This window comes from Pipistrellus hanaki (genome assembly GCF_964339955.1).
Source record: "Pipistrellus hanaki genome assembly, chromosome: 8".
In the NCBI taxonomy this organism is placed as follows: Eukaryota; Metazoa; Chordata; class Mammalia; order Chiroptera; family Vespertilionidae; genus Pipistrellus; species Pipistrellus hanaki.
Window position 1 is genome coordinate 86,021,204 of NC_140510.1, and position 23,039 is coordinate 86,044,242.

The 23,039-nt window shown below is 50.1% G+C and overlaps 1 protein-coding gene across 2 annotated transcripts in view; it reads right to left on the reverse strand.

The window, feature by feature from the left end:
- Positions 1 to 652: 652 nt before the first annotated feature.
- Positions 653 to 23,039, reverse strand: part of GULP1 (GULP PTB domain containing engulfment adaptor 1) — a 91,890-nt gene continuing 69,503 nt past the window's right edge. Inside the window, exons 5-12 of one of the 2 annotated variants that reach the window (XM_084892461.1) lie at positions 21,423 to 21,494; positions 16,907 to 17,005; positions 16,335 to 16,472; positions 12,546 to 12,662; positions 11,836 to 11,928; positions 9,234 to 9,372; positions 8,156 to 8,250; positions 653 to 1,564 (exon numbers count right to left, since the gene is read on the reverse strand). In XM_084892461.1, the coding sequence (XP_084748587.1) occupies positions 1,493 to 1,564; positions 8,156 to 8,250; positions 9,234 to 9,372; positions 11,836 to 11,928; positions 12,546 to 12,662; positions 16,335 to 16,472; positions 16,907 to 17,005; positions 21,423 to 21,494 (825 nt within the window). In that variant the 3' untranslated portion in view covers positions 653 to 1,492. The remainder of the gene's footprint in view (positions 1,565 to 8,155; positions 8,251 to 9,233; positions 9,373 to 11,835; positions 11,929 to 12,545; positions 12,663 to 16,334; positions 16,473 to 16,906; positions 17,006 to 21,422; positions 21,495 to 23,039) is intronic. The other variant, XM_084892462.1, reaches the window with a different exon arrangement.

Sequence of the window (23,039 nt, forward strand, 5' to 3'; positions counted from 1 at the left end):
ATGTTACCATTGATAATAAATGGCAGCTAAATATATACCTATTACATAAAGCTTTTTAAAGTACAATAAAAATACAAATTCTATCTGGTAAAAAAAAAAAAAAGCCATTGATATGGCTTCTAAACGTCCTCATTTTATAAATTCCAAAATATTATATGACAAACAAAAATTATTAAGACTTTTCTTTATGAAACACATACTACCTTCTACTTAAGGTACAACCTAACGGATTCCAGAAAACAACCAAGAAGGCTTACAGACATCATAAAACCTTACGGAGATACATACAAATAGAATACTGCATAAGCTATTCGGTTTCGTTTCCTAGTGAACATGTACCTTTAGCACTTGAAGGAAATTTCCAAGAGAGGAAAAGGAGACTCTGCTTTGGAGCTCTGCCAGCAATGTAACCTCATTCACTGCTCTTATGTGTGATGGCCCACACGGTGCGTTTTGACCGTAAGTTTTGGTTGCACTGAGTAACAGTTATTATTCAAGTCAGAGACCAACTGAGCAGCAACTTGATTTTTTGTGAAGAAGAAAAACGAGATTCTAACGTCAACAACAAAAAATTTGCTAAGTAATACTGATGATTCATGAAGCCTGGTTTTTATAGATTTTATAGTATCAAAACTAATGAGCCATCACAATGTTTTGAGACAAAAATATATTTGGTAAAATAAATACAAGTAACAGTGCAGCTATAGAGGGCAAACATGCCAAATGCTGTTTCAGAAAACAGGAGGTCTGAGGACTACATGTTTGGCAATGTAACTTGACTCGTTAGAACGTAAAGTGTTTGCTAAAAAGGAAATTTAAAATTTCCCAACAATATTCACTAGTGAAATAAAGTATGTAGAGTATAACGGACAATCATGGCTAACGTTATCACCTTGCATTTACTAATACTCTAAGCACATTTGGTTTAATTATTACAGGCATTTATAGTTCTGTTATTCCACGACCGAAAGTGTCCTGGTGGCGTGATATTCAGAGTTTACATTTTCTCAAAGATAGGAAAAACACTCGTACATAAAATGACATCGGGTAACACCGTTATTAGTTTGGATATAGTGTTCAGGTTGGCGTTGGTGTATCTCGTTAGGACTTTCGAAGGTTCCATGAAAGTATGGCTTTTGGGGAATCAGCACTCAGCGAGCAGCCTGGGGTCCGAGCACAGATTTCAAGGCGCGGACACCGTGGAGCCCAAGCCCAAGAGCGATATTTGGATCCCTGGTCCTTTGACTATCAATCCTTTTACAACAGAAACGGAAAGGACTATAAAAGAAGACTTTACAGTGAGTTGTTTTTTTTTAAATCAAAGGTTACAGATCAATGGTGGAGGTATGAGGAAATTTTACTAAGATGATTTTCAGAAAGTGAAGATACTAAAATAGATATTGGCACACGGATAAGACCCATCATAAAGGAATCACGGGCGTATGTGCAGAGCAAACAAATTTAACACGAGCCAGGCACCCTTGTCTTGACATCAGCACTTGCTGTCTACGGGGTCCATGCAGAACACCGTGCCTTCCAGCGTCAGTCCCATTTTGAACCCCTCCTGTAAAACAGAGAAACGTCATTGAAGTAGGAAAGCACAGGGCAGGGAATAAATAAACAAGTAAAATCAGCAAATCAAAGAGACTATGAACGAAAGCTGAAATCTTCAGGCTGTGAGCAAGAAAGAAATACTTCAATGCCAAAATGGTGGCTTGTCAGGTTTTCACGTAGGTGTCACAGAGGGTGACACCCACTAGCAGAACAAACCTTCTTTCCTGAGTCCCCACTAAACTAATCTAATGACTGTGTCGCATCGATTATGTTTTAATATGATTTAACTGTTTCCGGTATTTACTATTTTCTAAAATGTACTGAATTATTTTCCACAGTTTTCACACTTTTACTTGTTTCCTCCTCAGAACAGATTGCGTTAACTTGGTGAAGAAAGTAGCAAAGCTCCCGCCACAGCCATGCCGGGACTGACCCTGTCCACAGTGACTTGGCGCTTGCTTTGTCACAGGCACCAGTGCTGATTATGAGTAAGAAAATCATTCGATAGGATTTATGCAAATTGACCATCATGCCATCACAAAGATGGCGGCGCCCACAGTGGAGGTGGGGAGATGGGGGTTTCCATAACACAAGATGGCTGCGCCCACAGGGGAGGCTGATTCCCCTATCGAGGCTTAATGAGCAATCAGCAGGGACCTGAGGCTGTGGCCGCCCCCCCCCCCTCATCCCCCTGCCCAGTGGGCTTGACGGGGGACCTCAGGCCGCAACGCCTGCCCCAGTGATGGGCCAAAGGAGCTCAGGCTGCTGCCCCCACCACAGGCCAGGGGATCTCAGCACCAGGGCACCTGAGGCTGCGCCCCCTCCTGGCTCCGGGCCAGGGCCCCTGAAGCTGTACCCCCAGCCCAGTGGGGCTGGACAGGGGACCTCAAGGTGCGCCCCCTGCCCGGTGGGGGTTGTCAGAGGATCTCAGGCCACATCCCCCACCCAGCGGGGCGTGATGGGGGACCTCAGGTGCACCCCCTACCGCAGCGCCAGGCCAGAGGCTGCACCCCCACCAGGGGGGGCTGGACAAGGGTGGGGCCAGCAGGGTGTGGATCTTGCCCCGTGGGGATGGGGCCGGCTGGGTCTGGGTCTTGCACAATTCTGAAGCCCCGCAGGTGGGCAGGGATTCATTCTGGGTCCCGTGGAGAACCCCAGACACTGACAGAGGAGGATTTTCATATACATTTTACTAATTCTCTTTAGTCTATGACACTCCTATTATACGTGCATACATTTGTATACATTATGGACACTTGTTCTTTTGTAACAGACTATATATTTATATAAAATACTAGAAGCCTGGTGTACGAAATTTGTGCACTGGGGGGTGGGGGATCTCTCGGCCCAGCCTGCACCCTCTCCAATCTGGGACCCCTCTGGGACATCCTTCTCAAAATACCGCTCATCTGCTCACGAGCCTGATCACCCCCTAACCACTTCCCTGCCAATCTGATTGACATCTAATTGCTCCCCTGCTAGTCTGACCGCCCCCAACTGCCCTCCCCTGTGGGCCCTGTGACCACCAATTACCCTCCCTTGGCAGCCCAGTCAACCCAAACTTCCTACCTGCCCATCTGGTCCCCCCAACTGCCCTCCTCTGCAGGCCTGGTCACCCCTAACTGCCCTCCCTGCAGGCCTGGTCCCCCCAACTGCCCTCCCTGCAGGCCTGGTCACCCCTAACTGCCCTCCCTGCAGGCCTGGTCACCCCTAACTGCCCTCCCTGCAGGCCTGGTCCCCCCAACTGCCCTCCCCTGCAGGCCTGGTCTCCCCAACTGCCCTCCCCTGTAGGCCTGGTCCCCCAACTGCCCTCCCCTGCAGGCCTGGTCCCCCCCAACTGCCCTCTCTGCAGGCCTGGTCACCCCCAACTGCCCTCCCCTGCAGGTCTGGTTTCCCTCCACTGCCCTCCCCTGCAGGTCTGGTTTCCCTCAACTGCCCTCCCCTGCAGGCCCTGTTGCCCCTACCTGCCTTCCCCTACAGGCCTGGTCCCTCTCAATTGCCCTCTCCTGCATGCCTGGTTGCCCTTAACTACCCTCCCCTGCATGCCTGGTCTCCCTCCCAAAACCCTCCCCTCTGGCCCAGCCACCCCCAACTGCCCTCCCCTGCTGGCCCGGTTGCCCCCAACTGCCCAGTCCTGCCAGCCTTGTCGCCCCTAATTGCCCTCCCCTGTAGGTCTGGTCCCCCCCCCGCAATTGCCCTCCCCTGCAGTCCTGGTCCCCCCCCAGTTGCCCTCCCCTGCAGGCCTGATCCCCCCCAATTGCCCTCCCCTGCAGGCCTGGTCCTTCTCAACTGCCCCCCCCTGCAGGCCTGGTCACCCTCAACTGCCCTCCACTGCAGGTCTGGTCACCCCTAACTGCCCTCCCTGCAGGCCTGGTCACCCTCAACTACCCTCCCCTGAATACCTGGTCTCCCTCCCAAAACCCTCCACTGCAGCTCTGGTTGCCCTCAACTGCCCTCCCTTGCAGGCCCGGTCACCCCCAATTACCCTCCCCTGCAGGTCCAGGCGACCCCAACTTCTTACCCCTGCCTGTCTGTTCACCCCTAACAGCCCTACCGTACACTTCTGGTCACTACCAACTGCCCTTCCCTGCAGGCCTGGTGCCCCCCAATTGCCCTCCCCTGCAGGCCTTGTCACCCCTAACTTTCCTCCCCTGCTGGCCTGGTCACCCCTAACAGCCCTCCCCTGCAGGCCTGGTCACCTCTAACAGCCCTCCCCTGCAGGCCTTGTCACCCCTAACTGCCCTCCCCTGCAGGCCTGGTCCCCCCCAACTGCCCTCCCCTGCTGGCCTGGTCACCCCTAACTGCCCTCCCCTGCAGGCCTGGTCCCCCCCAACTGCCCTCCCCTGCTGGCCTGGTCACCCCCAACTGCCCTCCCGTGTAGGCCTGGTCCTTCCCAATTGCCCTCCCCTGCTGGCCTGGTTGCCCTTAACTACCCTCCTCTGCAGGCCTGGTCTTCCCCACAAAACCCTCCCCTGAAGGCCTGGTCACCCCCAACAGCCCTCCCCTGCTGACCTTGTCCTCCCCAACTACCCTCCCCTGCCAGCCATCTTGTGGTGGCCATTATGTGTGACAGTATGAGGGTCAATTTGCATATTACCTCTTTATTATATAGGATGCCCTCATAAAAATTTCTCTCCAAATAAAAAGTTTGATAAATATTCATATTTCAAACATTTAAACCTGTTTACTGCTTATGAAGTATATTTGAATATTTGCTCTGTCTTCTGTACATTGAACCTCCAAGTTATTAACCAGTCAATTTAACACCACTCAATGCATAATTCTTTCACCATTCATTGACTTAGCAGGGATTAAGTCATTATAACTTACAAGGTGTACTTCTGGGCTGACCATACTATTGGGTCGGCAGCTAAGTAATTGCGGGTTTCACACATATATGCTTCAGTTGAATTTTTAGGTTTGCAGACGTAGTACAAATGTAAAACACATTTTGTTATTTGATAGTTGGCTATTCAGCTGTTAATCAGTAAAAAAAGTTTTTTGATCTGTTTTGCAGTTTTCGTTTGGCGTTCGTTGAAAAATGGAAAATCAAAAGGAACATTTTCGTCATATTTTGCTTTTTTATTTCCGCAAAGGGAAAACGCATCGCAAGCTCATAAAAAGTTATGTGCTGTTTATGGTGACGAAGCCTTAAAAGAACGGCAGTGTCAAAATTGGTTTGCCAAATTTTGTTCTGGAGATTTTTCACTCAAAGATGAAAAACTCTCTGGTCGTCCAGTTGAAGTTGATGACGCCCTAATCAAAGCAATAATCAATTTGGACTGTCACAGTACAACACGTGAGATTGCAGAGAAGCTTCATGTATCACATACATGCATTGAAAATCACTTAAAACAACTTGGCTATGTTCAAAAACTCGATACATGGGTTCCTCACGAACTGAAAGAATCACAGTTAACGCAACGCATTAGCAGCTGCGATTTGCTAAAGAAACGTAATGAAAATGATCCATTTTTAAAACGACTGATAACTGGCGATGAAAAATGGGTTGCTTACAACAATATCAAGTGGAAAAGATCGTGGAGCAGGCCAGGTGAACCAACTCAAACAACATCAAAAGCTGATATTCATCAAAAGAAGGTTTTGTTATCAGTTTGGTGGGATTACAAAGGAATTGTCTACTTTGAACTCTTACCACCCAACCGAACGATCAATTCTGATGTCTACATTGAACAACTAACGAAATTAAACAATGCAGTCGAAGAAAAGCGGCCCTAATTGACAAATCGAAAAGGTCTTGTATTCCATCATGACAATGCAAGGCCACACACATCTTTGGTCACTCGGCAAAAATTAATGGAGCTTGGTTGGGATGTTTTGCCACATCCACCATATAGTCCTGACCTTGCACCATCTGATTACTTTTTGTTTCGATCTTTACAAAACTCCTTGAATGGTAAAAATTTCAATAATGATGATGATGTCAAATCGTACCTGATTCAGTTTTTTGCTAATAAAAACCAGAAGTTTTTTGAACGTGGGATTATGATGCTGCCTGAAATATGGCAAAAGGTCATTGATCAAAATGGGCAATACATTACAGAATAAAGTTATTTAGTTCCATGAAAAAATTGTCTTTGATTTTCTTTAAAAAATCCGCAATTACTTAGTTGCCGACCCAATATTTTACTGATTTCCCTGTTGTGGTCATGTACCAGAAGTTTAAATTATGTCAAATGAAAAACCTAAATTATTGATTTCAAATAAATATCTAACTTTCTAGCAATTTATAATGAAATATGACTTAATGCTTTTTATTAAATTGTACATGTATGAGACGTTTCTGTGACTTTCTCTGTCAATAAAAAAGGAAACCCAATTATTCCAATATGCTTATTCACTCAATATGATGGCTTATGCTGCCCGTTATATTGTATAAATGTTTACAATCTATGCAAAGATAAAAATAGTAACTAAATGGGCATTAGATTAATTAAGCTAACAAAATAAATAATAGAATCATCATAGACTTTAGATAAAAATATTTTTTTACTTTAATTGAAATGACCTTGCAAGTTATTCCTGGACTCAAAGACATAGGCAAGCAATGATATGGACAATACAGTAGTGACTACCTCATTGAGAAAAATGCTTTACAATATGGGTTATAAGATCCCTTTAAAACACAATTAATAATCAGATACATCCATATGAAATTGTTGTTTGAATATTTCTTACATAAAGCATGCAAGTGTTACATTGTTAGCTTTAAAAAAATGGCAAGCTGTTTAAAATTATTATGAAAATAATATACCAACCATCTCTGGCGCTACCCACCATGAAAGCAGAAAGGAATGAACAAGAGATTAAGAAAAGGTTAGACGTGGCAAAAACGGAAGTAACAGCAAAAACACCACAGCCGAGCATTCTCTGACTAACACCCATGCAGTCATTCCAGTACAGTGTTTCTCAGCGGTGAGGCCTACAGAGATCGGAAGTTGTAGGCTTATCTTCAAAATTGTACAGAGCAATTTTCAACTTTGTCAAAATCTAAAAGGCACTCATAAACGAGTACTCCTTCAGTTTGTATAAACTTGAGAACAAATACTCTCACATCAGTGCCCTTACGTGTATCTGTCCTCACAGAAGCATGGCCATGGGTTCCACAGGACAGAAATAAAGCATTCCTAGCAAATCATCATGCTACTTGGGTGGAAATCTCACAGTATTTGGAATATAGCAGAGATGGGGACACTGAGACAGACAGGAGTTAGATATTGGTGACTTTAGTTTCCCCTAACTAACATTATTTGTCCTGTCACATCAAAGTTCTTAACTGGAATTTTATTAGGTATTGTCATTTTTTAAATTTAATTATGATTTTTGAACTAATATTTGTCTGAGAGCTTCAAGGATATGTCTTTGATAAAAACTACCTTCACCAAAACGTAAAGAGAAATGAAACAGAAGCATTTAGTGTTTATAAGGACATGGGCTAATCATGGCCCATTCTATAGAGCTCTTAACACCAGTATCTTCAAACTTCCAGGACAATTCAAAACTGGGAAATAAAAGGGACAGAGAGAACGAGAACCCAAGGGAACTGCATTCCTAAAAAGCTTGTGCGAGGTTTCTGCTTTTTCACTGAGAGCCCAAAGTCATGGACGCCCTACAATGCTTCTTTCAAGAGACTGATGCTAGCCTTACAAAGATTTTCCTTCATCTACCCACTCACAGTCTTGAAATTCGTAATTGTTAAGACCGAGATAGAATCTTATAAATCTAGTGTAATGACCTTTTAATTCTTGGATTTCAAACTAACGAGCCATTAGAATCCATGCAGTTTTGCATGAGAACACGAACCATTTTACCGCTGTTGGAATTTGCACCGTTAAGATCCAAACCAAACCTCATCCTGAGCATGTGCAGGAGTGTTTATGGGGCTAAATGCACATTATGTTTTAACGTAGTTACTTTAAGTAAGTTTTTATAGTGATAATAACTCCAGGAAAGGATGATGTGGGTATACAGAATCACATATTAAAGAGGAAAACCCACTCAGGGCCAACCTGCTGGTTGGTCTATAGAATCACATATTAATGACAGACAGCAGGCAGGGGCCGGTCCGCTGCATAGTCACCTGCATTTCATCCAGCTTGGACTGAATGTCTGGAGGGAAGTCTCCCGCCGCACAGCTGAACGGGTCGAAGGGCTCCGCTCCGAACAGGTCTCGTTCTAGACAGAAGACAGGACGTGGTGTAAGAACAGCAGAGGCAGACAGACTGCGTGAAGGAACCCTATGTGACAATGAGCCACGCCCCCTCCATGCGGGGCGTTCCCCAGCTCAGGCTTGTTAACACCAACCAGGAAGCTCAGATCCCCTTTAGGCTGTGTCTTTAACTGGGGCCTCCTAATATCAAACCCACCAGATACCAGATAATTAATGCTTTACATGTTATTAACAGGAATGTGCTCCTCACTGAGATGCCCCCTTCCCTCTGCTGACCCAGGCGAGCAGCAGAGCGCAGGACTGAGGTGGCCAGGGCCAGTTTTACTCATTCCCGCAGGAGTCTCGGGAAATGTCTGAGGGACATCCTCTCACGTGGTGTGACCTCACGTCACCTTCCTAGCAAGCCCTGGGTCCCAGGATCATCCCAGCGTCAACGCTCTCTGTACATACATGTTAAAGCACACTTTTTCTTAGTCACAAAGGGAGTGTCCACGTTAAAAGCGATGGCTGAGATTGATAAGGCTATGGCCTATTAAAAAGAAATTTTTTAATGGCTACGACATGTCGTTCCTCTGAATCAATTCTAATAAGACCCGGGCAGACTATGAAGGAGTGTGGAGGTACAGACGGGCCTGGGAATGTGTAATGGAGTGAGACTTGCGTGTCCGGAAACCTGTCACCACACTCTGAAGCCAACGCTGTGTGAGGAACACGGCCTCGGCTGCTGTGTCCTCCACATCGCCCCCTCCTGCCCTCCCGCTGTGCCTGCTTCTCCAGGTATAACTTCTGGGCGGGGTGTGTGTGTGTGTGTGTGAGAGATTCACACAGGAAATAAGGTAACCAATGGCAGATGCTTGGCAGGCCCTCGTTCTGGTAAGGACGGAATGCACGTCAGAGGGGCACCTCATTTATCCCCAAATAAAGAGGAAGGAGAGGTCTCCACGAGTCACAAGCAGCGGCCAGGTGCACTGGTTTGTTTGGAACTTACTGGTCTCGACGGCTCTGCCGGGCACCGGGGGCGGCTGCGTGCCGTTGGGCGTGGGCACCGGGGGCGGCGGGGAGGTGGGCGAGAAGGGCACCATGTCGAAGATGTCTGTGGAGGGCGACTGCGGCGACACGCTGCCGGCCTGCGGGGAGAGAAGCGGGTCAGGGCCGTCATGCATGCAGAAACGTGACCGTGCTGATTGCTCCATCACATGCACACACAGGAACGGCACGCTCCACTGTGTCAAAATAACTGAACACTGCCGATCTCACATGGGCCCCACAGGTGTGCAAAGTGCTCACGAGCAGAAAGCAGGAGGAACTTTCTGCAGAAATGTCCTCAAAGATGAAGGCAACCCTAGTGACGGCGCTATTCAGGCAGATGGAAGCAGGCGCTGGCCTCTGTGTCTCCACAGGTAACTGCCATTGGTACCAGAGAGCTGGAATCGGGAGACGCTATGGAACATGATCTCAGGACTGTGTCTTGCATAAGAGTGTAAGCATTAAACAAAATTACCTGAACATAAGTCACGTACCTTCTCACCTAGAACCTTGTCAATGCAACTGAGGACAAGTGTCACCTTCTCAAGGTGCATTTTAATTTACATTTATAGCCACAGGGACAGCAGCCCTCAGACACACTGCAGGGTCCTTTCTGCTGAGCAAGAGTTCAACACGTTTGCCGAAACCGGTTTGGCTCAGCGGTAGAGGGTCGATCTGCAGACTGAAGGGTCCCGGGTTTGATTCTGGTCAAGTGCATGTACATCCCCGGTAGGGGGTGTGCAAGAGGCAGCTAGTCGATATTTCTCTCTCATCGATGTTTCTAGCTCTCTATCTCTCTCCCTTCCTCTCTGTAAAAAATCAATAGAATATATAAAAAAAAAAAAAAAAAGAGTTCAACACGTTTTTTATAATGAACCGTACCTTGTGATTTAACAATCACCGAACATAGCACCACAGCCATTGCTGTCTGGGCCTGTCTGGGCCAGGGCATGATGAAAGAACGAAATAATCACCCCTTTGTCATTCAGGGGAAAACACACACACACACACACACATACAATCCATAGACAGGAAAGAAAGAACTCCCACATTGGAGAGGGACAGTGAGGAAATTCTCCTTTTCCTGCAGGAACATACACAGAGAATGCTTCGAGTAGTTCGTATGCACAAGTAAACATGACACTTCGGTAACTAAACATTTTAATGAGCCCCGCCAGTGTGGCTCAGTGGCTGCGCATCAACCTATGAACCAGGAGGTCATGGTCTGAGGGTCAAATGACACTCTCAGAATGCCTTTATCTTTCTGAGTCACAGACGACGAAAACGATGAAGACTAACAAGGCTGCTTATGTGTGAAGAGTGACAGGCTTGCCATTAGCATGATTGCTAGTACATGTGTATGTGTTTTTTAATTTATTGTGTAAGGTGTTACAAATATTAGTACGTGTCTCTTTTTCCCCCTCACTGACCTCCCCCACCTCCCCACCCCCCGGCACTTGCCCCCGTCCCCCGCCCCCGTGTCTGGCGTCTGCTGGCCGTGCTCATATGCATGCACACAGTCCTTCGGTTATCTCTGACCCCTCCACCCTCCCTCCCTCGCGCTGTAGTGACAGTCTGTTCACTGCTCCTTTGTCCTTCAGGCAGGAAATGTGCTGTCATCTCCCCCTTTTTCCCGTCCCATTTACTCAACGTAAATACTATCCCAAGCCTTCAGGCACCTGCACCCCAGCTCTGCCCCCCTCAGGATCACTGCCCCCCTACCCTCATCCCCGCCCCCCCTGGCGGCCACCTCTCTCCTCTTCCTCGGAATCAACAACTCAGACCTCAGCTGGTCAAAAGCAAAGCAGAACCACCGCAGATGGCTCCCTCTGGCCCTGCTTTCCGCTCCCATCCTTCCCGCTCCCTTCACGGCCAGCTCCCCGAGGAAGGCACTGCAGCACCCCATCTCGTTCCTCCTTCGCCCGCGACGCCTGTCCGGCCAGACTCTGCCGACACTGCTCCCCCCAGCGGCTCCCATGCCCCCTCTCCGTCTGCTGCCCCGAAGGGTCCCTGCGCCCCGTCCTCTCCCCGTCCTGCGGGTGGGCACCTTCCACTCTCCCCCTGGAGCTCTCTGATGCCAGGGAACCAGAGGGAGACAACACGGCCCAGATCACGTTATTCCAGACACACTGCCGTGATGGACTGTGACGGTGTGCGGCGTGACGACCATTTGCATATTAGCTCTTTGTTATATAGCATTGGTTTCAGAGAGGAAAGGAGAGGGAGAGAGAGATGGAAACATCGACGATGAGAGAGAATCATTGATCAGCTGCCTCCTGCACGCCCCCTACTGGGGACAGAGCCTGGAACCCGGGCCTGTGCCTGACCTGGAATCGAACCGTGACCTCCTGGTTCATAGGTCAATGCTCAATCACTGAGCCCCTCTGGCCGGGTGGAAATCTTAATTTTTAATTAACCTTGGGCTCTTTCATCTCTATCCCCGTGCCAGTTTACATTGCCGACGACAGAGCGTGAGGAGGAACACCGCCGAGCGGCTGGCCCGGAGGCCTTCCGCCACCAGGAAAGCTCCTCCCGGGAGACCGGCGCGGCCTCCGAGCACTCACCGGAGACGTGCACACCTGGGCTATTCGCAGCTGGTTCTCCAGGTCCTGGACTTTGTTCTTAAGCTCCACGTTTTCCGCTTCCAAGTCTTGAATCTAAAAGGCAAACGGCCGTTGGACAGACCTTCAGAAATGCATGCTCGGAGCACGCCGGCTCTGACAGGAACTGCGCTGGCGAGCGGGATTCCTGCTGCTTAGACTGCAATGTGCTCTCCTGTGTACTGGGTAAGGCTCGGGCACAGAGCGCTGTCCCTGGGCAGACGAGTGGCCTTGAGGATGTTCGTAGGCGTGTGCACAGGCCTGGTGCTAACCCGGCCTGGGCTCCCCGTGGCCGTGGAGGGAAACGCGGGCCGGGGAGCCGCTCGCCGCGGGGGCGCCGAGGAGCGCGGAGCGGGCCGTTCACTGCTCGGACCCGGTCTGCGTGGGAAGCCACTTACCCAGCCTCTGCTGCTGCTGCTGCTCTGATCCCCGCGAGAAGCATGGGAGTGAAGCAGAGTCACATGAGAACACTACGCTCTTGGGGAATCCAACAGGAAACGTTAGCAGCCGCGCCGCGGGCGGTGAGGGGGAGGACACGGAGACGGCGTGTGGGACACGGACACGGTGACAGTGTGGGGGTGGATGGATGGACGGATGGCGCTGCTACTCTGTCTGATGGTTGGTGAGGTTCCCGCGCTCACGTCACACGCCCCACGCCCCGCTCGGGTACTCACTCTTTTCTGGAGTCCTGCGATCTGCTTCCTCGTCTCCACGTCCTTGCCTCCAGATTCTAGAAACTTCCTGTAAGCCAGGTTAAACGCTTGGCCGATGGTTAGCGTGATCTCCTCCGCCTTCACACACATAAAGCAAAGGAGAGGAGCGTGCAGTGAGCGTGTGTCAGACTGGCCTGTGCATCAAGACAGACATGCCCATCGGGCACCTCCAGAGGGCAGCACTGGGGGCAGAGGAACGGGAGATGAGCCACGTTCTCGCCGCCAAAGGAACAACCCAATGCCTCCCCACGCATGATGTAAAAAACAATGTGCCCGGCGTGGCTCATGGTCGGCCTATGAGCCAGGAGGTCACGGTTTAATCCCCGGTCAGAACACATGCCCGGGTTGTGGGCTCGATCCCCAGTGTGGAACGTGCAGGAGGCAGCAGATCCAGGATTCTTTCTCAGCATTGATGTTTCCATCTCTCTCTCCCTCTCACTTCCTCTCTGAGATCAATAAAAATGGATTTTAAAAAATAAGACAAACAAACATCTATTTATGATAATAAAATGAGGTTGGGTAAAGTCATCAATTGAATGCTTCACAAACGTCACATCAATGAAACCATGTAGGCCCCGGAATTTCTCTTTGAATAAGTATTAAATTATAAATTCAATTTCCTTTATATTTATAGCGATAGGCCAGTGGTCGGCAAACTCATCAGTCCACAGAGCCAAATATCCACAGCACAAAGACTGAAACTTCTTTGGAGAGCCCCATTTTTTAAACTTAAACTTCTTGTAACGCCACTTCTTCAACATAGACTCTCCCAGGCCATGGTATTTTGTGGAAGAGCCACACTCTACGGGCCAAAGAGTCACATGTGGCTCGAGAGCCGAGGTTTGCCGACCACGGGGCCAGGCTATGCAAATGAATACAATTAGAGCAAACGAAACCTTGAGGTAAAAATAGCATGAGGAAACGTTGAGGAAACGGTCCTCTTTGAGCTCATTCACGAATGAGATGCTAACGTGAGGCTGGAGGGGAGCTCAGACCCTTGCTTTTCGAAGCCTAGGCTCCATCCACCTGCAGCGGAATCACGTGGCAAACACGCTGCACGCGGGTCCCCTGAGCCCAGCCCGGTGCCCGTGGACTGTTTGAGAAGTGGAAACCAGAGCTCTGCTCCTGAGTCCAGAGCACACACCCGTGTGAGCCATCGGGCAGCCCCACGTGTGCTGCGCTCAGCGCACACAATGCTCACGTGCTGTCTTCACGGGGAACAGTGCACCGAGGAAGTACAGTGACGGAGTCAGTGGCAGACAATGATGATCGGGTAGCAATAAAGTCCATACCGTGAAACCCGGGGATTTGGCAAGCTTATCCTACATAATAAAGGGGTAATATGCAAATTGACCCTCACACATGATGGCCACCCCCATGTGGTCAAAGATGGCCGCCACAAGATGGCAGGCAGGGGAGGGTAGTTGTGGGCAATCAGGCCAGCAGGGGAGGGCAGTTAGGGGCAACCAGACTGGCAGGACAAGGCAGTTAGGAGCGACCAGGCCTACAGGAGAGGGTAATTGGGGGCAACCAGGCCAGCAGGGGAGGGCAGTTGGGGGTGACCAGGTCAGCAGGGAAAGGCAGTTGGGGGTGATCGGGCTGGCAGGGGATGGCAGTTGGGGGCAATCGGGTTGGCAGGGGAGTGGTTAGGGGCTATCAGGCAGGCAGGCAGGCGATCAGTTGAGAGCCAGTAGTCCTGGATTGTGAGAGGAATGTCGACTGGGCCTAAACCAGCAGTCAGACATCCCCCGAGGGGTCCCAGATTGGATAGGGTGCTGGCTGGGCTGAGGAACACCCCCCGCCCCTCCAGTGCACGAATTTCATACCCTGGGCCTCTAGTGTCTAAATGATCACGTAACCCATTTGCTGGGGATCAAGTAAAGAAAAGCACTTTGACACAAAGCCGTAAGAAGGCTCATATCCATAATGATCTCTTCTGAGTATTAATATTTCAAGAAGGTTTAATGCCCTGCGTAAGACGAGAGAGACAGCCTGTGCTGCTCGCGGGAAGTGGTACAAGGCTGGTCTGTCTGACACAGAGATCTGCTCCAGCCTCCGCAGGCACAGAGGCACAGCTGCAGGCAATCACGGCCAGCAGCACTGGGAACGCCCACATAATGCCTTCGCCCCGGAGGGTGCGTCTCCAAACCACTGGCGCTTCTCAGAACATCCTTATTGTGCACACGGCTTCCCATCTGGGGAAGCATATTTTTTTTCTGATGGAATGTTCTGTAATGCTCATCGAATTCTCAAAAGATATTTTGGTGCCAATTAGGTTAACACATGAGTTTGCCTTCTTAAAGAGCTCGAGTCTAGATTTCCCAAACTTCTGACATATGTGTGCCCCTTCTATAATCTGCTGAGTGGCCCTCGTACTCATGAGAATGAAGAATTGGGGGCAGCTAAGCACGGTGCAGTGCATATCCCCACCGAACTCCGGTGCAACGCGTACCCCCACCAAACTCTCCCCGCACCCCTGGGGGTCCGCGTACCACACTTTGGGAAACACGTGTTTCCCAAATAATATAGATATTAACATACTCTACGGAAACCTGGTCTTTTCTTTAAAGAAAAATTCATTGAGTATCTATTGTCGACTGTGGTAGGACTTACGTGGACAGATAAAAAAGGTGTTTGCAAGAAGCTCTTGTACTGAGCACAGAAATAAACTGCATGTGAGTGACAGTGATACTGGTCCTCTGACTTTGACAGCCTGAAAAATGAGCAGATGCATGAATTCAGTTCCTTTCCCATCTAAGCCAGGCATGTGGCCGAGGTGAGGTGGGACATCAGTGGGTAAGTGTGGCCCCAGGCACCAGGAGGTCACCGTTCCGATTCCCATCAGGGCACAGGCCCCGGGCGCAGGCCTGATCCCCAGCCGGGGGAGGGGGTGGAGGGCGTGCAGGAGGCAGCCGATCGAAGCTGAGGATTCTCTCTCGTCACTGATGTTTCCGTCTCTCTCTCCCACTCACTTCTCTTTATCTAAAATCAATACAACATACTTGAAAGAGAAAACGCCATTGATGGCTGCCACGTGTCTTGGAATTCACGTCGTAGGCTTGACAACAGGACCGCGGTCTAGGTTATAAGCCTTAGCTTATGCTTATGATCAAGGCCCAGGGTTTCCTTACGGTTCCAGAAGGTTAAAGAATTATTGCAGGACTTAACCTCAGGATCCCCTGGTGGTCCTCACCTGCTAAGAGCTTCAGATTACATTCACAAGGGCACACTCCCCCCAACCCCCATGTACCAGCACACGCATGTGCTCACACCTCTCCCGATTCCATGACTTTTCACTGTGGTAAGTTTTCTGAGTCACGAAAATTAAGAACCATGCTTTCCAAGTGTTGGCCATTTTTAGAGAAGCCGTACAGATATTATTTCCTGGAGTTCAACGTGTTTCTTTGCATCGATCCATTAACATCCCAGAAAAAACGAACTCTGCTGACCACCACTCTTGCATCATGGGCACATCCCTAAGCCATGTTTGAGATTGAATCGCGAGTAAACGATAGGATTATAAATAAACATGCACAGCACGAGCAGGCCGGCGTCCTAGAGAAGTGGCTTGCACGTGGGCCCGCGGGCCCGACCCGAGGATTCCGTCACGGACGGATCCACAGCCCCGTGACAGGTCCGTTAGGAGTTTAGTAGCTGCAGCGTGGCTCACGTCCCAGACGGACCGACGCCGGGAACAAGACAACCCCGGACCGGGAGAGGGACGGCCCTCGGACGCCCGGCGGAACTTACACACTTCTCGCTGTCGAACACGTAGCACAGGTGCTTGTGCGACTCGGCGTCCTTGCAGATGAAGGTGAAGATCCGCTTGTCCGTCTTGTCGTCGGCGCAGAACGATATCCGGTGCAGCTGGCAGTTGTGCTGGACCTCCTGCGGACACGCACAGACACACGTGATGGGGCTGCCCCGTGCCTGAACATCAGCTGCGAACACGCACAGACACATGTGATGGGGCTGCCCCTTGCCTGAACACCAGCTGCGAACACGCACAGACACATGTGATGGGGCTGCCCAGTGCCTGAAGACCAGCTGCGAACACGCACAGACACACGTGATGGGGCTGCCCAGTGCCTGAACACCAGCTGTGAACACGCACAGACACATGTGATGGGGCTGCCCAGTGCCTGAAGACCAGCTGCGAACACGCACAGACACACGTGATGGGGCTGCCCAGTGCCTGAACACCAGCTGTGAACACGCACAGACACACGTGAGGGGCCGGTCCATTCCCCAACACCAGCTGGCACTGGACTTCCTGTGAACACGCACAGACACACGTGAGGACATTCGAAAACGAGCCTTACCTTGGTTTTGGGTTCTAGAATTTTCACTCCATAAATCGATATTTGCAACTCAACTTTTGGAATTTTCTGGCCTTCGGATTTCTTGATATGTCTTGCAAACTACAAATGAAAAATTACTTCATTTAATTATTTCATATAATTATCCCTATGAAGAATGAACACATATTTATTTATTTATAGGTGCGGCATGTATAAACGGAGGTCCTATTGTGTTGAACGTTTCATTAAAGTATTTTATAAACCCCGTAACCTGCGGGGAAGCTGTCACACGGGGATGGGGGGCATGGCGGTGAGGGGGAGCTTTATTCTCCGGGGATTGTCAGCACGTCTGTCCGCCCCGGGGCGCAGGCAGCTTCCTCCTTTCTCCCCGTAACCAGCGTTCTTATTTCTGCACAGAAAACCCACTAATTCGGACCAGAGGGGTTTTGGTTTGCTTTGTTTTTCTTGCAGAGGTTTGCTCTGCCTCAGTGAGAATCGTGAAAACCACCCAGAGAGAGGGGGGGTGTGCTCCTCTCCCCCCTCCTTCCTGGTGCAGAATTTGCGCCCCGGGAGGGTGTGCAGGAGCGGCTCTCACTGTCCCTGACCCTGGGCCTGGGGGCCCGCCTCTGGGCTGTGCCCTCCGCCAGGGGACAAGCAGCAGCCGCCCAGCCTGCCCACAGCCGCACCCACATCCCGGGCCCCTCTCCGGTGCCCAGAGGGGGCACAGAACACCCACTAGCCCACTGACAGCACCAGCTGCTGGGCTGTTGCTGTTCCCCCAGAAGAAGAAGAAGAAGCAGCAGCAGGGAGGAATGCAGAGAGGAAGGAGGTGGGAGGCAGGGAAACCCAGGGGAGGAGGGAAGGAGACACAGGGAGACAGACACAGCAGCAGGAAGTGTCTGGCCTGGGCCCTGGGAAGACCTTCTTCTGCGTCTCAGAGAGGAAGAAATTGTGTCCCCAGACTCCCAGAGGTCCTCCGAGCCAGGGCCCGGGTCCGAGATGTGTGCAGCCACCAGGCCTCGCCCCGCCACTAAATGACTCCTTTCTGTTGCACACAGGTTTTCCGCGTTTAAAAAATAAGCTTCTTGCCCCACCGGTGTGGCCCAGTGGTTGAGTCGACCCAGGAACCAGGGGGTCAGGGTTTGATTACGGGCCAGGGCACAGGCCCGGGTTGAAGGCTCCATCCCTGCCGGGGGCGTGCAGGAGGCAGCCGGTCAGTGATTCTCTCTCATCATGGATGTTTCTCTCTCACCTTCTCCCTTCCTCTCTCTCTAAAGCCAATAAGAAATATTAGAAAACAAACTAAACAGAGTCTCCCCACAGAGAATGAAAACACTGCTGGAGTAGATCTCATAGAAGTCCTGAGATCCTGGCCTCTCACGGGGCCTGAGCCCTCTAAAACTGACACGAATTGTATTTATAAGAACAAATAAATACCATTCATCTCGAATTCCTTACAATAACACTGGTACTAGATAGAAGTTGAAAGGTTTCACAGAATTTGGTATTTTCTTACATCTCAGGCTAAAACATACTCAATAAATATAAAATATGATGTTTTGAAGAACACATACTTGCTTACAACATTTTTTTCATTTTAGAAAAATGTATAAATTCCCCACAAAATGACAGGAAAAGTAGCAATAATTCAGTGTTTAAGCTCTTTCTGAAAAGTTGTCGGGCATCATTAAACATGGTAGCATGGAAAATAAATTATTGAAAATCTTTTTTAAGTTTTCCATCATATCATATGGCATTGATCCTAAAATTGTCATTCTTTTTAAGTCAAAGGCCAATATATTATATTAGTATTGGGAGCTTTTAAAAACTTTAGTAACTATAAAATGTTCCCTTAACCAAAGCAAGTAAAATTAAATACTCCACCCTCCTGGGTAACAGAGCGGTCAGAACACATGTGATTAAGAAACCTAAGCAGGAAATCAAAATGAGGGACGAGTACAAGATTAATGAGCACATTTATTTTTAAGTGGCGCCACAGCGCCATCTTCTGGGCATTTCAACATAACAGAACTAAACATTCTTTTTTTAAAAATGTGAATAATCTACTTTGAGTTGTAGCCTCAAACACACAAAATACGTAAAAAACACTGTTCACTGGTTCATTTTCACTGGTTCCCGAATCATTGCCCTCAGACATACTTTCCAAATCGAAATACTATTTGCAATCACTCACGCGAAGACGGCTTCTCACAGGTATTTGTTCCGGAAGGCACTTGAAGGGCTAAGCTACGCCATGTGGATTTTATCTTCCTGCCAACCACCTCCCCTCCGTAACAGAGGGCGTTTCCAAACACGAAACTACACAAAAACACGCGTGTGGCCCGAGGAGGCTGACAGCTGTGATAAGCATTATTATTCATTAACTATTGTATTATTTTCCATAATAACAACTGCGGACCAGCTTTTACCCCGTGCTGCGCATAAAAACCAGCTCTGTTCCTAAAGCATTTCATTGCAAATACCTGTTTGCACTGGATCTGGCCACGAGGGGAGGGAGTCTGGTCTGGGGTTCGGGGTGACTGAATAAAGGCCCCCCTAGATATAAAGAGACCCTGCGGCTACAGGCCACTGTTCTCGCTAAAACGTTCTGATGTCGGGGAGCGAAGTGGACTCGCGCCCAGCGTGGGAGGCGTCCTGATCGCGGGACAGAATCCGGTTCCACGTGCTGCCGGGACCGGGAGGCCCGTTAGTCCCGGGGGCGCTCAGAGCCCCGGCCGGGCCAGCGTCTGGCGCCGTGGGGAGAGAGGGCCGCCCGCCCGCTTTCCCCAACAGGGAGTGAGGCCACCCGGGACCTCAGAGCGCATTTACGTCAGACATGGGAACATGGCTGCCGGTGAAATGAATGCATGAAGCATCATCCGTTTTCAGTTTTCACCCAGAGCACGGCCGCCCCTCCACCCGGCTCAGCTCGGACTCAGACTCGGGGTGCAGGCCTCCCCTGGCTGCGCCTCTCCCACACGGAGGGCGATCGGGAGCAGCTGCCGCTCACAGAGCAAACGGAACGGAGGGCAGCTGGGCGGCAGGAGCCGCACGATGAGGAGAGGCGTCCGCATCTCACCTGTCAGCAGGCTCCCGAGCAAGGCGCAGCGATTTGTGAAAACCAGTTTCACCAGAGGCTGACGGACAGGAACCAGGTGCCCACGGCGTCTCAGTGTCATAACACAGTCACCCCGAGCAGGCCGGCTGGCTCAGGGCTGAGCGCCGACCTCTGAACCAGGAGGTCAGGGTTCCATTCCCGGTCCGGGCACAGGCCCGGGTTGGGGGCTCCATCCCGTGTGGGGCGTGCAGGAGGCAGCCGATCAGTGATTCTCTCTCATCCCCGATGCTTCTCTCTCTCTCTCCCTCTCCCTTCCTCTCCGGAATCAATAAATACATATTTACTTAAAAAAAAAATAAAACAATATTGAACCGAAGATGTTAACGAAGACCTGCTGGTTTAGTGGGATGTTAGATTGTCTCGGTGAGGGAGAGATGAGAGTGCTGAGGGGAGCAATGCAGGGTCCTTGGTGAATGAGTAGATACAGAAGATGTGACACAGGTGTGACTATTGCTCAGCCCTTTATAAAGGGAAGGACACCTTGCCACCTGAGGGCATTATGGGAAGTGAAAGGATTCAGGCAGAAGAAGATGAATATCACAGGATCTCATATGCAGAATCCAAAAGAAAAATAACCTACAGCCTGCGGGCCCAGGGGCAGGTGGAGGTGGGCAAATGGGCACCGGAAGCACAGAGGTACAAACTCCAGTACAGAATCAGTCAGTCCTGGGTGTGAGGTCCAGTTCACAATCTATACTAACAAATGCGCAATATGCTAATTAGACCGGACAGCCGAACGACCTTCGGGACGAAGCTGGGGCTGCGAGGGCCGAGCCCCTAGCACGAATTCCGTGCACCGGGCCTCTGGTGCGTGTGTGTGTGAAAGCTGCTAAGAGCGTAGAACAGAGTTTTCATCAGAGAGGAAGGGAGATGGAGAGGGAGGGGGAGAGGAGATGGCGGGGAGAGAGAAACATCAGGGATGAGAGGGAATCATGGATCAGCTGCCTCCTGCACGCCCCCCACTGGGGATCGAGCCCATGAACCGGATTCACTGGTTGAAGCTCAGCCCCTGAGCCACGCCGGCTGGGCTGATACTCTGACTGCTAAGCAGCTGTCACACCACTACTAGCTGGTCAGAGCGTGCGGCCTGCGGTGAAGGCGAGCCACCGGACGCCAGGAGGCAGAAATCACTGCCTCTCCGCCATTCCGGAGAGAAATCGCACTGAGGAGACTGAGGAGGGAGTGCCATGGTGAAGACAGACAGCTACGCGCTCACACTTACTATTCAGCACTTTCCCTTAACCTGGTGACATTGATTTGAGAGCCCATTTCTAACCGGGAAGCCATGTCCACCACCGAGGCATGCACACTCTGAAGGCCCATCCGTCTGGGCTGCGGACGGCTCAGCCAGGATCCACTCCGGCCGTGGGGGGGCGGGGGGGGGGGAGAAGGAGGGAGGCGGGAGGGGCGCTCGCCTACCTTCAGCTTCCGCACTGCATCCCGGACGACCTCGGTGCCTTTGGGCTGCTCCACCTCGGTGCTGCCGAGAAACTGAGAGAGGCGGGTGAGACGTGCAGTCACGCGGGCGGCGTGAGGGCCGGGCCCGGCCCGGCAGAGGGCGGCCTCACGCAAACCCAATCCCAGCCCATGGAGCAGTCCCTCCTGCACAGGCTTTAGACTCCTGAAAACGTCAGCGTATGGTCTGGTCCCATAAACTCGTACCATTCCATTACTGAAACGCATCTACCTTTTAACACACGAACTTTTAACATGCCCAATACCTGCCATCCACCAGAGCTACATGCCAAACTGCATTTAAAAAATAAATAAAACGTACAACCTGGCCAGTGTGGCTCAGGGGGTGAGCATCAACCTAGGAACCAGGAGGCCACAGTTCAATTCCCGGTCAGGGCACAGGCCTGCGTTGCAGGCTTGATCTCCAGTGGGGGGCGTGCAGGAGGCAGCCGATCCATGATTCTCTCTCTTCATGGATGTTTCTACCGCTCTCTCCTTTTCTCTTTATGTCTGAAGTCAATAAAAATATATTTAAAAAAAAATAAAACATAGATGATCTACAATTTTACTCTATTTTCAAATACACCTGAAGGGATTTTAGTTAAAACATCTGTAATACTTTCAACAACAAAGATACATTTAAAACAACAACAACACACAAAACAACTCGATCTATCAAATAAAAAAGTTTCATATCTATTAACGCACTGGCACGAAATCTTCCATCCTGGAGAGCATGCGTACCTCCTGAACCAAGTCCAATATCATAAAATGTTGAAGACCAATTCGAATGGAAATATGACCATTTTCTTCTAAAAAACATTTCTATATAAATAGCAAATGATCATTAACTTAATTAAGTGTATGTAATTCCTCAAGGCCATTTCTGTTACATACTGCCAATTATACCCCAAAGTGCGTCATGAATTTGTCACTTCTTTTCTTTCTTTTTTTGATATATTTTATTGATTTTTTACAGAGAGGAAGGGAGAGGGATAGAGAGCCAGAAACATCGATGAAATCCCGATGCTGTGAAAGCTGGTTCACTCTCCGCGCACACACCCCAGCCGCGCCCGCCGCCCAGGGCAGGCCCCCTGGGGGCCCGAGGCTGCCTCTGGCACACAGAGAGCCGTCCACCCGCTCTGGCACACGGAATGGGACAGACTTCACTTAAATGCCACCAAGCGGTGGAGGGTCCTTGGGGGGAAGGGGGGACATCTGCAAAACTTCCGACAATAAAGACACGTTTTAAAAAATGCTAGGAAGACGGTTCACATCTGGCTCAAAATTTTCCAAAATCCCCACAACTGTTTGTCAGTTACTTAAAACGATGTCTCGGGTGAAGTCTGCACTCTTTATTCTATTTATTTTACTCCGTTCCACACGTGAGCACTCCTGAGAAACCGGAGTTCAAGGCTCTGCCTTCATGTGCAATGGCCTTCCTGGTCCCGTCAGGGCCAGCAGTCTGGCTTGCTTCTTGGCCAGCAGAGGGCGGTGTTGGCCATCACAGGGGCCCAGTCATACTGTCTGGCTGGCCGGTTCAGTCACCAGGAAAAATGTAGATGTCTCTCCTTCAATCAC